At 43.5% G+C, this 15250-nt stretch overlaps 1 protein-coding gene across 1 annotated transcript in view; it reads right to left on the bottom strand.

Moving 5' to 3' along the window:
- Window positions 1-15250, bottom strand: part of ELOVL4 (ELOVL fatty acid elongase 4) — a 42555-nt gene that overhangs the window by 18009 nt on the left and 9296 nt on the right. The window contains exons 2-3 of the mRNA XM_077289833.1: window positions 10696-10883; window positions 10418-10498 (exon numbers count right to left, since the gene is read on the bottom strand). Of these exons, the coding sequence (XP_077145948.1) occupies window positions 10418-10498; window positions 10696-10883 (269 nt within the window). The remainder of the gene's footprint in view (window positions 1-10417; window positions 10499-10695; window positions 10884-15250) is intronic.

Raw genomic sequence — 15250 nt, 5'->3', positions numbered from 1 at the left:
GCGGCAGTAAATAGCCGCAACCTATGCAGGCATTGCCTGTTAGGGAATCCCCATGTGTTGCCGAAAAACATGCAGACACAGGGCTTCGAACATATACGAACACGCCCAAAATAAGAAAGCACCCAAGCATGCTCAGATAACACATTATCCGAGCATGTTTGCTCATCACTAATCATTTTCAAATGAAGGAAAAACGGATGGTTAATTAAGTGATGCGTTTTCTATAGACTTCAGTATTAAAAAAAAAAAAAAAAAATGGATCAAGCTGAAAGCGGATTTTTTTTAGTGGGACAAAAAAAAAAAACCCTGTTTTTTTTTTTTTATAGCTGCAAAACTTTTTTGTCAACAGATTGCTGCTGGATGTGTTCTAACAGACGATTACTAGACGTGTGAAAGTAGCCTTAAAGAGGAACTTTCCTCACATTTTTCAGGTTGAGTGGGACATAATGGAACAGTGGCTGCAGAGTAGCATAAAATGTGCTTTATTTTTTTTGCCCCTCTGTTGCGGAGATATTAGCAAAGTGTTTATTAGATAATTAGTTTTAGCTAAGTACAAGTGAGCGTTATCAGGGAGTTTTTCACTGGAGGCATGTAATTCTTCCGCCTGTATGATGCTGACCAATCATAAATAAGCACACAGCAGAACACTCCCCCACAATATCTTACAGCCACATTACTCACCGTGAGGCATAAAATAACAGTCTGATCTCAAGGTGGAGCTATTACAATATGCAGTAAGCACAGTAGACCAGACTCAGTTGAGCTTTCATCTCTTGTGGAGGGGTAGATAGTGCAGCTGAGTTTAGCGGTGTCACATTAAAAACCCCTTCATCATAGTTACATAGTTATTAAGGTTGAAGGAAGACTGTAAGTCCATCTAGTTCAACCCATAGCCTAACCTAACATGCCCTAACATGTTGATCCAGAGGAAGGCAAAAAAAACCCATGTGGCAAAGAATAACTCCACCATGGGGAAAAAAATTCCTTCCCGACTCCACATACGGCAATCAGACTAGTTCCCTGGATCAACGCCTTATCAAGGAATCTAGTGTATATACCCTGTAACATTATACTTTTCCAGAAAGGTATCCAGTCCCCTCTTAAATTTAATTAATGAATCACTCATTACAACATCATACGGCAGAGAGTTCCATAGTCTCACTGCTCTTACAGTAAAGAATCCGCGTCTGTTATTATGCTTAAACCTTCTTTCCTCCAGACGTAGAGGATGCCCCCTTGTCCCTGTCACCGGTCTATGATTAAAAAGATCATCAGAAAGGTCTTTGTACTGTCCCCTCATATATTTATACATTAAAATAAGATCAACCCTTAGTCTTCGTTTTTCCAAACTAAATAGCCCCAAGTGTAATAACCTATCTTGGTATTGCAGACCCCCCAGTCCTCTAATAACCTTGGTCGCTCTTCTCTGCACCCGCTCCAGTTAAGCTATGTCTTTCTTATACACCGGAGACCAGAACTGTGCACAGTATTCTAAGTGTGGTCGCACTAGTGACTTGTATAGAGGTAAAATTATGTTCTCCTCATGAGCATCTATGCCTCTTTTAATACATCCCATTATTTTATTTGCCTTTGTAGCAGCTGCCTGACACTGGCCACTGAATATGAGTTTGTCATCCACCCATATACCCAGGTCTTTTTCATTGACGGTTTTGCCCAGAGTTTTAGAATTAAGCACATAGTTATACATCTTATTACTTCTACCCAAGTGCATGACCTTACATTTATCCCCATTAAAGCTCATTTGCCATTTATCAGCCCAAGCTTCTAGTTTACATAAATCATCCTGTAATATAAAATTGTCCTCCCCTGTATTGATTACCCTGCAGAGTTTAGTGTCATCTGCAAATATTGAAATTCTACTCTGAATGCCCCCTACAAGGTCATTAATAAATATGTTAAAAAGAAGAGGGCCCAATACTGACCCCTGTGGTACCCCACTGCTAACCGCAACCCAGTCCGAGTGTGCTCCATTAATAACCACCCTTTGTTTCCTATCCCTGAGCCAGCTCTCAACCCACTTACACATATTTTCCCCTATCCCCATTACTCTCATTTTATGTAACAACCTTTTGTGTGGCACCGTATCAAAAGCTTTGGAAAAGTCCATATACACTACGTCCACTGGGTTCCCTTGGTCCAGTCCGGAACTTACCTCTTCATAGAAGCTGATCAAATTAGTCTGACATGAACGGTCCCTAGTAAACCCGTGCTGATACTGGGTCATAAGGTTATTCCTCTTCAGATACTCCAGTATAGTATCCCTTAGAATGCCCTCCAGGATTTTACCCACAGTAGAGGTTAAGCTTACTGGCCTATAATTACCGAGTTCAGTTTTTGCCCCTTTTTTGAATATTGGCACCACATTTGCTATACGCCAGTCCTGTGGTACAGACCCTGTTATTATGGAGTCTTTAAAGATTAAAAATAATGGTCTATCAATGACTGTACTTAGTTCCTGCAGTACTCGGGGGTGTATCCCATCCGGGCCCGGAGATTTGTCAATTTTAGTTATTTTTAGACGCCGCTGTACTTCCTGCTGGGTTAAGCAGGTGACATTTAATGGGGAATTTTTATCACTAGTCATTTTGTCTGCCATGGGATTTTCTTTTGTAAATACTGATGAAAAAAAGTCATTTAGCATATTGGCTTTTTCCTCATCCTCATCCACCATTTCCCCCAGATTATTTTTAAGGGGGCCAACACTGTCATTTTTTAGTTTCTTACTATTTATATAGTTAAAGAATATTTTGGGATTATTTTTACTCTCTCTGGCAATGAGTCTCTCTGTCTCAATCTTTGCTGCCTTGATTTGCTTTTTACAGAATTTATTTAATTTTCTGTATTTATTTAATGCCTCCTCACTACCTACTTCCTTTAATTCTCTAAATGCTTTCTTTTTGTCCCTTATTGCGCCCCTTACAGCTCTATTTAGCCATGTTGGTTTCCTCCTATTTCTAGTATGTTTATTCCCATACGGTATATACTGTGCACAGGTCCTATCCAGGATGCTAATAAACGTCTCCCATTTTCTTTGTGTATTTTTGTGTCTCAGGATATCGTCCCAGTTAATTGCACCAAGATCCTCTCTCATCCGTTGGAAATTTGCCCTCCTGAAGTTTAGTGTCCTTGTCACCCCCCTACTACCCATCTTATTAAAGGTTACATGAAGACTTATTATTTTGTGATCACTATTCCCCAAGTGACCCCCAACCCTTATATTTGATATGCGGTCTGGCCTGTTGGTTAATATTAGGTCTAGCAGTGCCCCCCTCCTTGTTGGGTCCTGAACCAGTTGTGAAAGGTAATTGTCTCTCATAGTTGTCAAAAACCGATTACCTTTGCTGGAACTGCAGGTTTCTGTTCCCCAATCTATTTCAGGGTAGTTGAAGTCCCCCATAATAATGACTTCTCCTTGAGTCGCAGCTTCATCTATTTGCTTTACGAGGATATTCTCCATTGCTTCCATTATTTTTGGAGATTTATAACAAATCCCTATCAGTAATTTATTATTTTTTCCCCCTCCCTTTATCTCCACCCACAGGGACTCTACATTTTCATTAAATTCACCTATATTATCACGCAGGATGGGTTTTAAGGAAGATTTTACATATAGACACACCCCTCCCCCTCGCTTATCTGTACGGTCATTTCTGAACAGGCTATAGCCCTGCAAGTTAACAGCCCAGTCATGGCTCTCATCCAGCCACGTCTCAGATATCCCCACCATGTCATAATTATGCTCCAACAACATTAGTTCTAATTCATCCATTTTGTTGGCGAGGCTTCTGGCATTAGTATACATGCACTTGATGTTCCTCTCTGTACCTCTATTCTTTCTTAAATTACTAACTGTTCTAACCCCACCCCCCATGCCACCGCCACCCCCAACTTCCTTATTTGTGCCCAGGTCTCTATCTGCACTATCTTCCCCTCCTATAAAATGAATACCCTCCCCCCCAATCCCTAGTTTAAACACTCCTCCAACCTTCTAACCATTTTCTCCCCCAGCACAGCTGCCCCTTCCCCATTGAGGTGCAGCCCGTCCCTAGCGTAGAGCCTGTAGCCAACTGAGAAGTCGGCCCAGTTCTGCAGGAACCCAAACCCCTCCTTCCTACACCAATTCTTGAGCCACTTATTAACCTCCCTAATCTCCCGTTGCCTCTCTGGCGCCATTCATCACGCACTGTGACACCTGATCTATTGCCGCTCCCCCCAAACGACACGTCCAGCAAAAACGGAAATATGGCGAAAATTTTTAAAATTTTGCAATTTTCAAAATTTGTATTTTTATGTCCTTAAATCACAGAGATATGTCACGAAAAATAGTTAATAAATAACATTTCCCACATGTCTACTTTACATCAGCACAATTTTGGAAACAACATTTTTTTTTGTTAGGGAGTTATAAGGGTTAAAAGTTGACCAGCAATTTCTCATTTTTACAACACCATATTTTTTTTTTTAGGGACCACATCACATTTGAAGTCATTTTGAGGGGTCTATATGATAGAAAATAACCAAGTGTGACACCATTCTAAAAACTGCACCCCTCAAGGTTAGTAAGTCGATACCCCATAAACGTCGGCAAACCACTGTTTGGGCGCACCGCAGAGCTTGGAAGAGAAGGAGTGCCGTTTTACTTTTTCAATGTAGAATTGGCTGGAATTGAGATAGGACGCCATGTCGCGTTTGGAGAGCCCCTGATGTACCTAAACAGTAGAAACCCCCCACAAGTGACCCTATTTTGGAAACTAGACCCCCAAAGGAACTTCTCTAGATGTGTGGTGAGAACTTTGAATGCCCAAGAGCTTCACAGAAGTTTATAATGCAGTCGTGAAAATAAAAAATATTTTTTTTCCCACAAAAAAGATTTTTTTAGCCCCCAAGTTTTTATTTTCACAAAGGTAACAGGAGAAATTGGACCCCAAATGTTGTTGTCCAATTTATCCAGAGTATGCTGATGCCCCATATGTGGGGGTAAACCACTGTTTGGGCGCACGGCAGAGCTCAGAAGGGAGCGAGCACCATTTGACTTTTTGAGCGCAAAATTGGCTGTCGTGTCTGGAGACCCCCTGATGTACCTAAACAGTGGAAACCCCCCAATTCTAACTCCAACCCTAACCCCAACACACCCCTAACCCTAATCCCAACCCGATCCATAATCCTAATCACAACCCTAACGATAATGACAACCCTAACCCCAAAACAACCCTAATCTCAACCCTAACCATAACCCTAATCAAAACCCTAAATCCAACACACCCCTAATCCCAACCCTAACCTCAAACCTAACCCTAATCCCAATACACCCCTTAACCCTAATCCCAAACGTAACCCTAATCCCAACTCTAACCCTAATACCAACCCTAATCCCAACTCTAGCCCTAACTTTAGCCTCAACCCTAGCCCTAACTTTAGCCCCAACCCTAGCCCTAACTTTAGCCCCAACCCTAACCCTAACTTTAGCCCCAACCCTAGCCCTAATTTTAGCCCCAACCCTAACTTTAGCCCCAACCCTAGCCCTAACTTTAGCCCCAACCCTAACCCTAACTTTAGCCCCAACCCTAGCCCTAATTTTAGCCCCAACCCTAATTTTAGCCCCAACCCTAGCCCTAACTTTAGCCCTGACCCTAACCCTAAATTTAGCCCCAACCCTAACCCTAACTTTAACCCTAACCCTAGCCCTAACTTTAGCCCCAACCATAACCCTAGCCCTAAGGCTACTTTCACACTTGCGTCGTGTGGCATCCGTCGTTTTTGACAAAAAACGGATCCTGCAAATGTGCCCGCAGGATGCCTTTTTTGCCCATAGACTTGTATTGCCGACGGATGGCCACACGTCGCGTCCGTTGTGCACTGGATCCGTTGTGTTTTGGCAGACCGTCGTCACAAAAAAAAGTTCAATGTAACCTTTTTTTTGTATGTCGCGTCCGCCATTTCCGCTCATGCGTGGCCGTAACTCTGCCCCCTCCTCCCCAGGACATAGACTGGGCAGCGGATGTGTTGAAAAACTGCATCCGCTGCCCACGTTGTGCACAATTTTCACAACGTGCGTCGGTACGCCGGGCTGACGCATGGCGACGGCCCCGTACCGACGCAAGTGTGAAAGAAGCCTAACCCTAGCCCTAGATTTAGCCCCAACCCTAGCCCTAATTTTAGCCCCAACCCTAACCCTAATTTTAGCCCCAACCCTAACCCTAATTTTAGCCCCAACCCTAACCCTAATTTTAGCCCCAACCCTAACCCTAATTTTAGCCCCAACCCTTCTCTCCTGCCGGCCGGCAGATGGCAGCAGAGAGCGGGCACACTGCGCATGCGCCCGCCATTTTCTTTCTGTAGGAAGAAGCCGGCGGGCAGGAGGGGACGCAGGAGGACCCAGGGACACCGGTAAGTATAGCAGGGTCCCCGAATCCCCCTATTTCTCTGTCCTCTGATGTGCAATCACATCAGAGGACAGAGAATGACCGATCGCTTTTTTTTTTTGTTTGCGACCGCCGGTAAACAGTTAATTACTGGCGATCGCAAAACAGGGGTCGGTAAGAACCGACCCCTATCATGTTCTTTGGGGTCTCGGCTACCCCCGGCAGCCGAGACCCCAAAGATCCTCCGGGTGCCGGCCGGCGGGCGCACTGCCCGCCATTTTTTTGCCGGAAGAAGATAGCGGTGCCCATCGGGAGCCACGAGGAGCACCGGGGGAGACAGGTGAGTATCGGGGGGCTATTGGGGACCCCATTTCTCTGTCCTCTGATGTGCGATCACATCGGAGGACAGAGAAATTAAAAGAGAGATCGCGGTTTTTTATTTTGCAATCGCCGGTAAACGGTTAATTACCGGCGATCACAACTCGGGGGTCGGTAAAAAACCCCGAATCATGTTCTCTGGGGTCTCGGCTACCCCCGGCAACCGAGACCCCAGAGAAAATCCAACTCTGGGGGGCGCTATTCACTTTTTCCACAGCGCCGTTAATTAACGGCGCTGTGGTTTAAGTACCCTTAACTGCCGCCGTTAAAAGGCGTATCGGCGGTCGTTAAGGTGTTAAATGCCCTACAGTAAACAACATGGCTAATGAGAATAATATACAGTACTAAGGGTATGTTTTCACGGTCAGTAAACGCTGCGGATTGGATGTTATGTACATCCGCAGCGGCCAGATGTTATAGCATAGAGGATGGGATTTTATGAAATCCCATCTCCACTATGAGTGCAGGGATGCCTCCGGCTTCCCTGCGTATACGCACATGCGGCGCGTCTTTCCAGACAGCAGCATGTCTATTTATCTTGCAGAGATGCTCAGTCTCCGCAAGATAAATATCACAGTCCAAAGTGTAGGATGCGGTGATTCTGCACGGTTCAATGAACACATGCAGAATCACCACACGTACAAGAGCTGACAGTGCTTTGGACAGAGAGGACATGTGCTGCGTTCAAAGCACTGTCGGTCTGTGCCCGTGGAAACATACCCTTAGACATATTTTTGGTACTATTTACTGTTGATGCATCAGATGCAAATCAGAATACAAAAATATTTAAACATAGGTGATAATGTAACAAAACAGGTAATGGGGGTGAATACTTTTGCAAGCCACTGTATACAAGGATGAGCCACATATATACCAGGAAGTGGCCCAGGATGGGGCACATTAATACAGATTTGGGAGGACATTACCCCCCCTAGCAGTGTCAGCAGTAGATCCCCCCCCCCCAGTGCGTCATGACCACATATTTTGCTTCAAATTATTTTTTCCTCCTCTAAAACCTAGGTGCGCCTTATGGCTCCATGCGTCGTAACCCCTTAGTGACTTGGCCAAAGTTTTCCAATCTGACAAGTGTCACTTTATGTGGTAAAACAATCGGAACACTTCAACAAATCCCAGTGATTTTGAGACTGTTTTTTCGTGGCCCATTAAAATTTATGATAACGGTAAATTTAGGTCGATGTTTTGTGTTTTTCAAAGGCTCAATGATTTTCCCTTTAATCCAGATAGTCATACCACAGAAAAACATTAATATAACATTTCCCTCACGCCTGCTTTACATCAGCACCATTTGTAAAATGTATCATATTTTGTTAGCAGCGATATTTCATTTTTTCAAGGAAATTAATTATTTTTATGGGGACCTATCAAGTTTGAAGTGACTTTGGAGGTCCTATATATCGGAACCCCCCCAAAAGTGATACTAGTTTATTAAACCTTCAGGTGATTTTCAGAAAGTGCCATGACAGAAATGAAAAAGTGCATTGTTACCACCTAAGGGTGTCAAGGTGAAAATATATATCTTTATACCCTTTTTGTACTGCTATACTCTTATACTGTTAAACAATAAGTTTTTCCTATGCTTGCAGATATAACTGTATTTAAAATGGCTGCCAGTATTCACCTTTACCCTAGTTTTCGTCTCTGAGGGAAGAAGTATCATTTCTTCTGAAATTGAAACTTCAGGAATGTGAAGAAAGGAGGATTCGACAATTGGAGACATCAGAACAAATCAGAAAGGACTGAATACTAGACATATACTGCTTAAACCCCGCCTATTGCATTCCTTTTTGTAGAAAAATATAGTACTGTGTATTTGGAAATAAACGCAGTTGTTGTGATCGTTGCTGACACTTGTGGACGCACGGGCATCAACTGAGATTGAACCAGCTATTTGTCTGACTCATTCTTACCCGGTACCAGATGCTCTGCACACACTTTAATTTGGAATGACTGGTGAATGAGTGTTATTGTTGTGACGACCCCGACAAGGGTACTGTCACACTCTGCAACTTTCCAACGATCACGACCAGCGATACGACCTGGCCATAATCGTTGGAAAGTCGTTGTGTGGTCGCTGGAGAGCTGTCACACAGACCGCTCTCCAGCGACCAACGATGCCGAGGTCCCGGGTAACCAGGGTAAACATCGGGTTACTAAGCGCAGGACCGCGCTTAGTAACCCGATGTTTACCCTGGTTACCAGCGTAAAAGTAAAAAAAAAAAAAAAAAAAAAAAACGTACATACTCACATTCCGGTGTCCTTCAGGTCCCTTGCCGTCTGCTTCCCGCTCTGAGTGAGTGCCGCCGTAAAGTGAAAGCAGATCACAGCGGTGACGTCACCGCTGTGATCTGCTCTTACTTTCCGGCCGGCAGTCAGTCAGAGCGAGAAGCAGACGGCAAGGGACCTGAAGGACACCGGAATGCGAGTATGTACGTTTTTTTTTTTTTTTACTTTTACGCTGGTAACCACGGTAAACATCGGGTTACTAAGCGTGGCCCTGCGCTTAGTAACCCGATGTTTACCCTGGTTACAAGCGAACGCATCGCTGGATCCCTGTCACACACAACGATCCAGCGATGACAGCGGGAGATCTAGCGGCGAAACAAAGTTTCAAACGATCTGCTACGACGTACGATTCTCAGCGGGGTCCATGATCGCAGTAGCGTGTCAGACACTGCGATATCGTATGGATATCGCTGGAACGTCACGGATCGTACCGTCGTAGCGACCAAAGTGCCACTGTGTGACAGTACCCTAACTGTTGCTGATGTGTAAACAGGTTACAACAGCCGGCAGACCTTAAGGCGGCTATTTGGCTGTGAATTGCCATAGCAAACATCAGGACCACAAAATCAAGATCACAGGGTGCAGCTGGGGAGAAAGGAAGCCCCCACACTGTTAATCATATGATGTAGTCACTATTGACAACAGCATCTAAAGAGGTTAAACAGACTGTGCCAATACTGATCGTGGCTGATGCAGCAAGTTATCAGCAATAGTGGACATCCGACAGATGCTGGATTGTTACCTGTACGGGGATGCTAGTCTTCTATCTCAGCTCAGTAAAAAGATGTATTGGTGGTCATTAAGTGGTTAATAGTCCGAAAAATATGGTGTATATGATAAATAAAAGCTATGTTTAATCATATACCTAGTCCCACTTTCCCTACAATATATAGGCATATAGACATGCACAGCTCTGTTACATTCACAAATATTATACATTACCACATAGTGCAGTTCATGACGGGACCTGAACGGAGGCTGCATGAGCGGCAGGACCTTCCTCGCAACGAACTCAAAAACCTTTCAGGTCAAGTGATCAGTCACATGGCCTGAAAGTTCCTTGAATTACTTGTGCACAAGGTCCTGCAGATGCTCAGCCCGTGCAGTCTCCATTCATTCACGATAGCTTCCTCTCCTGCCCTGCACCGATCACAAAGATCAATATCAGATAGGAGGAAAGAGAGAGCTGCCTCTGATCAGGATGAGTGTCAGCATTCTCCTGACCATTAGCTGCCTCTGGACTACAAGACGAGCACACTTTTTAACAAGAGTTTTCTTTGTTAAAAATTGCATCTTATAGTCTGAAAAATATGGTATCACTTAGTACACTTGCACATGGATCAAATACTTACTCTGACTTCATTAACATCATCTGAATAATCTACAGTCTGACAAATGTAACTGTATCCTGCTGCTTTCGCTCCTAGGAATAGCTGAAAAGGAAACAAGAAAAATAAGTAATGTGGAACTACACACCATTCTACTGGAGAGTGCAAAGAAGAGAGTGTGAAAAAGAAAGTACAAGAGAGCGTGAAAGAAGCAGAAACAAAGAAAGATCTACTTCTGCTAATAGGACACAAGCCGTAATATTCTGAAAGATGGCACATGTATGACAACAAGAAATACCAACCTCCTTAAATATAAAAAAGTTTAAGATAACCATGCCAAAATTGTAGCCAATCAGCGGATATCGCAACTGGAAAGGTTCTCGATTCTTCATGAACTTGGGACCCAGCCACACAATAAGTAGGTAAAGTGTGCTGATGGCCAAGGTGGGTAACGGAGACTGCATCAGAGTCCATTTTTCAACCCTTTTATCTGGGGGGAAAGAATAAACAAAACCTTGTGATACAGTCAATTCAATTTTGAACAAAATACATCCTTATATATGTAGTACGGTATATGCAGCTTTGTCCCCTGCAAATGAATGTAACATATCTTTAATACCAAGCACAACTGATAAAGGGAATCAGGTTTTGTTCAGTAATATGAGAGCAGCATGAAGTAAGGGAAGAGACCCCGATTACAGCGATGCGTCACTTACTGGGCTGTGTTTTGCCGTTTCAGTGTTTTATCCACAGATTATCACTACAGGACAAGTGGTCTAGTGCCTCCTAGTCCAACCACACCCCCTGCACTGATGAGCAGCTTTGTCAATATACAGTGCACACATAAATCTGCCAATCAGTGGGCATAGTTATACATAGCTCAGCATTCTGAGCACTGATGAAGGCAGCAAACTAAGTGATACATTGTTGGAATCAGGAGCTCTTTTCCTACATTATGCTGCTCTCAGATGAGGTAGCAAAAACCTGGTGACTGATTCCCTTTAAAGGGGTTGTCAGTCTTAATTGGTAAGTCTCTGTGACTGCAGATTTATAAATCCTCCCAGAGCACGCTACATGGATTTGACCTGAGGGCGTGTATGAGTTATACATACTCCTGGCCAGAGTCCATCTAGTGGGCGTGGTCTCACTCCATACAAGTGTATGGAGAGTCAAGCCGCGCTCACTGGCCGGGAGTATGTACAACTCATGCATGCCCTCTGGTCGGGTTCGAAACAAGCAAGTCTCTGTGTGCACTGAGGGGGGATTAATAAGTCTGCCGTCCCACAGAGTGATTGCAAACTTATCAATTTGGATCAGACAACCCCTTTAAGCATCAGAGGCACCCAGGATGCCTGGAAGAGCCCTAGTCCAGATGCCAATTAAAAAAAAAAAAACAACAACACTACCGAGCTGAAGACCAGTGGGAAAGGCAGTGCCTGGTGGCTTCTCCCCGCTTGCTGCCCTGGACGGGTCCTGTCTTTTCAAACTGAGCATGCGCGGAAGAATTTCCCATCAGGGAAATTCTCTCTCTTTCTCTTTTTACTATTGATGCTGCCTATGCAGAATCAATAGTAACAAGATATAATGTTAAAAATAATAAATAAAAAAACAAAGCGCAGTACTCTCACCTACCGGCGTCCTGCGCAGCGATGCTCCCGGCAGCTTGCGTTACTTCCTAGTAATACATTGCAAAATCTCGTGAGAAGTCGCAATGTAATACTAGGAACGCTAGCTGCCGGGAGCATCGCTGCACAGGACGCCGGTAGGTGAGAATACTGCGATTTTTTATTATTTTTAACCTGGTTTGTGTTGAGTATGCGTTTTCGCAGCAGAAAACCGCTGCGAAGACGCATACACAACAGGTGCACATAGTCTTGGGCCCAGTGCACCCGTTTTTTACAATCTGCACAGGATCCCTCTTTTCAACATTTTGACGGATCCTGTGCAGATTGTAAAAACGGAGGTGTGAAAGAGGCCTAAGGCTGTGCGTGGAGAGATAAGCGTCAGTCACGTAGTATGCCCACTACTAGACTCCTACACAAACACCAAAGATTTCAATCAATAAAATATGAGTTAAAGGGAATCTGTCACTCCCGGGAAATATAGGATTTGATATTATGAGCATACAGGTAATAGAAATTTTACACTAGACCTACCTGTATGCCTCATATTAACGGTCTTGTTGCTGAGAAATGTTATTTTCTTTCCTTATGCTAATGATTTCTTCCAGGCTCCAGGGCGTGCGGTGCTTGGAAGAAATCCCTGCCTGCTTCTTCTCTTCATTACAATACTACCCCCCTCCCATACACGTCAGTTATGACCCCAGACTCCCGCGCCAGCGCCCTGCACTTCCCTCACAATACACACCACTTCATCCCTGGGCTGCGCCCAGTCTAGTGAGCGCGGTCATCTATTGGGCACGTCCTTGCTCCATACACTTATATTAAGTGAGGCAGCCCCCACTAGACGACTTCTGCCCGGGAATATGCGTATCGCATACCTGACCACCATTTCTGGGGCAGACACCGGCACAGTACGTAAGCTGGGAAGGTTCATAAGTCTGCAGTCCCACAGGGTCCCTGCTAACTTTTCATTTTAGACCCTTTTAAGCAGTGCGATATGACAAGACTATCACATGATCTCATTTAGTTGGATATAAACCTTTGCGTTAGATTTCACAAGTTTTGTAAAGTCTAAGTAGTAAAGCTTAGAACTGCCACATGGGCAGAAGCTATTTCTAAGTAAGTAATTTTCTTCTTTATTATGTCACCTTTTCTTTTGGTAGCGATGTCATACTTCCACTTTTATCTAATAGAAGCCTCTGTCAGCAAGGTGGACAAGCCTTGTATACCAACTGATAATGTGGTGTATGTACTTATCTCCAATCGACGGATGCCCTGAGTTGGTCAACACTGGCAAATACACAAGACCCCCCTTGCATCTGCCATAAAGCTCTACCTAAAGGGGGTTTCCACTAAATAATAAACAAATGACAAGAGAAGAGGAACCCACACATATCTACATTGAATGCTAGTTACGGGAGCTGGTCATTTGCCACCAGAATGTCAACCTTCCACAGGTTTCATTATAAAGTGACTATCAGGGTACTTCATCCATACATAACACATGTACCAAGAAGATCACATATTCCGCCATCTTCGGTGCAGCATAGCAACCTAAGCACAAGGAAATCAATAATGGTACAAAGCCAGAACTAATTTCCCACAGGAAATCTATACAATGGCATTATGAACAGCCTGAATGAAATTCTTAAGATGCTAACACACTGATCTAAAGCATCTTCAGCAGTTCTTCGTTATTACAAGGCCGTGAAAAGAGAATGTAAGGGTATGTTCACACATTGCGTTTTGCAGCAGATTTTTTTTTGTGCAACAAAAATTAGAGTGGTGGCAAGAAAAATGCAGTGTACAATACGCAGATTTTTGTCCAAATTTCTACATGTGTTTATCACCCATTCATTTTAATGGCTGAAAATAGCTGTAAAAACGCTGAAAGAATTGACATACTGTATCTTGTCAAACACACAGAAGGGCTCAAAGTACAAGCAGAAAAAAACAGCAGCGTGTGCATGAAATTTCAGAAATCTCATTGGATATGCTGCATAAAATATACAGTAAAAAACGAAAAACCGTCTCCTATAGTCAGAGCAAAAGGCAAAATAAATGGTATTATAGTTTACAAGCATAAGAATATCAAAATGATGTAAATATTAAAAGGGGTTGTCCAGGTTTTCCACACATTCGCTTGTCTACGTGCACTCACGTGACCTCCTGGTCTAGCCGCAGGCACCAAGTACACTCACAGTGCGGATTGAGGATTCACAAGTCTGCAGTCATATAGCAGACTGCAGACTTGTGAACAAGCCCTTTAAAGTTCCCGTGAAGAGTATTTGGTGAGGTTTTGATGTTGCAGATTCTCTGCACCTACTAGCTAAATTGGGTTACTTTTGTTTTTTCATTGCACTTTATTTTTTTACTTTTATCTTCTGGGAAATACCATTTTAAAATGTATCGAATGGGAAGTGCGGGTGCCGGGAGAAAATGGAATGATGTTCTCCCGACAGATGTATGCTTCCAGTCATTTGGTTGGTACCAGAGAAATGAATAGTCAGCGCTGTAATCACGCCCCACTAATTGATTGACAGCCGGTTCTGCGTACACGTACTCCAGAGATGGTAATCAGTCGAGGGATGGGGGCATAATTACAGTGCGCTCACTGTGTAGCGGCTGTAGGGAGAACATAAAGTTTCCCTGCAGCTGCATCAAAATATCCAATTATAATTACCGTATATATTTTTTTCTTGCCGAAAGGTTTCCTTTAAAAAAAAAAAAAATTCTTTCTGATGGTGCATGAAAATAGTGCAGTTATCATCCATGCTGTAGTAACAAACGTATGACTCACAGAAAGTTGTAAACATTTGTGACGATGACTAAAATTAACATTTTTCTTTCAGTTAAAGAAAACCCGCTAATCTGCGGGCAGCATGTATCAGCAGAGACTGTGGGATCCAGATCAGGTACAGCAGTGAATTGCAAAAGTATGCACCCCCTTTGCCTTTTACCTGTTTTGTTCCATTACAACCTGGGATCAATATTTTTTGTAATCTGATTTGTGTGTGATGCATCAGCACTAAATAGTCTAAGATGGTGAAGAGAGAAAAATACAGGCATAAATTAAATGTATGGGATGAAATAACTAAAAAATGGCATGTGCATATGTATTCACCCCTTTTGCTATGAAGCCCCTAAAAGTTTCTGGTGAAAGCAAATCAAGGGCACCGCTATCATGGGGCAAGTTGAGCCCTTTGCTTCAGGCGGCAGTCGTCACTGAAAGACA

This window comes from Ranitomeya variabilis, chromosome 2, assembly GCF_051348905.1.
Source record: "Ranitomeya variabilis isolate aRanVar5 chromosome 2, aRanVar5.hap1, whole genome shotgun sequence".
NCBI lineage: Eukaryota > Metazoa > Chordata > Amphibia > Anura > Dendrobatidae > Ranitomeya > Ranitomeya variabilis.
This window is presented reverse-complemented; position numbering and strand designations above follow the sequence as displayed.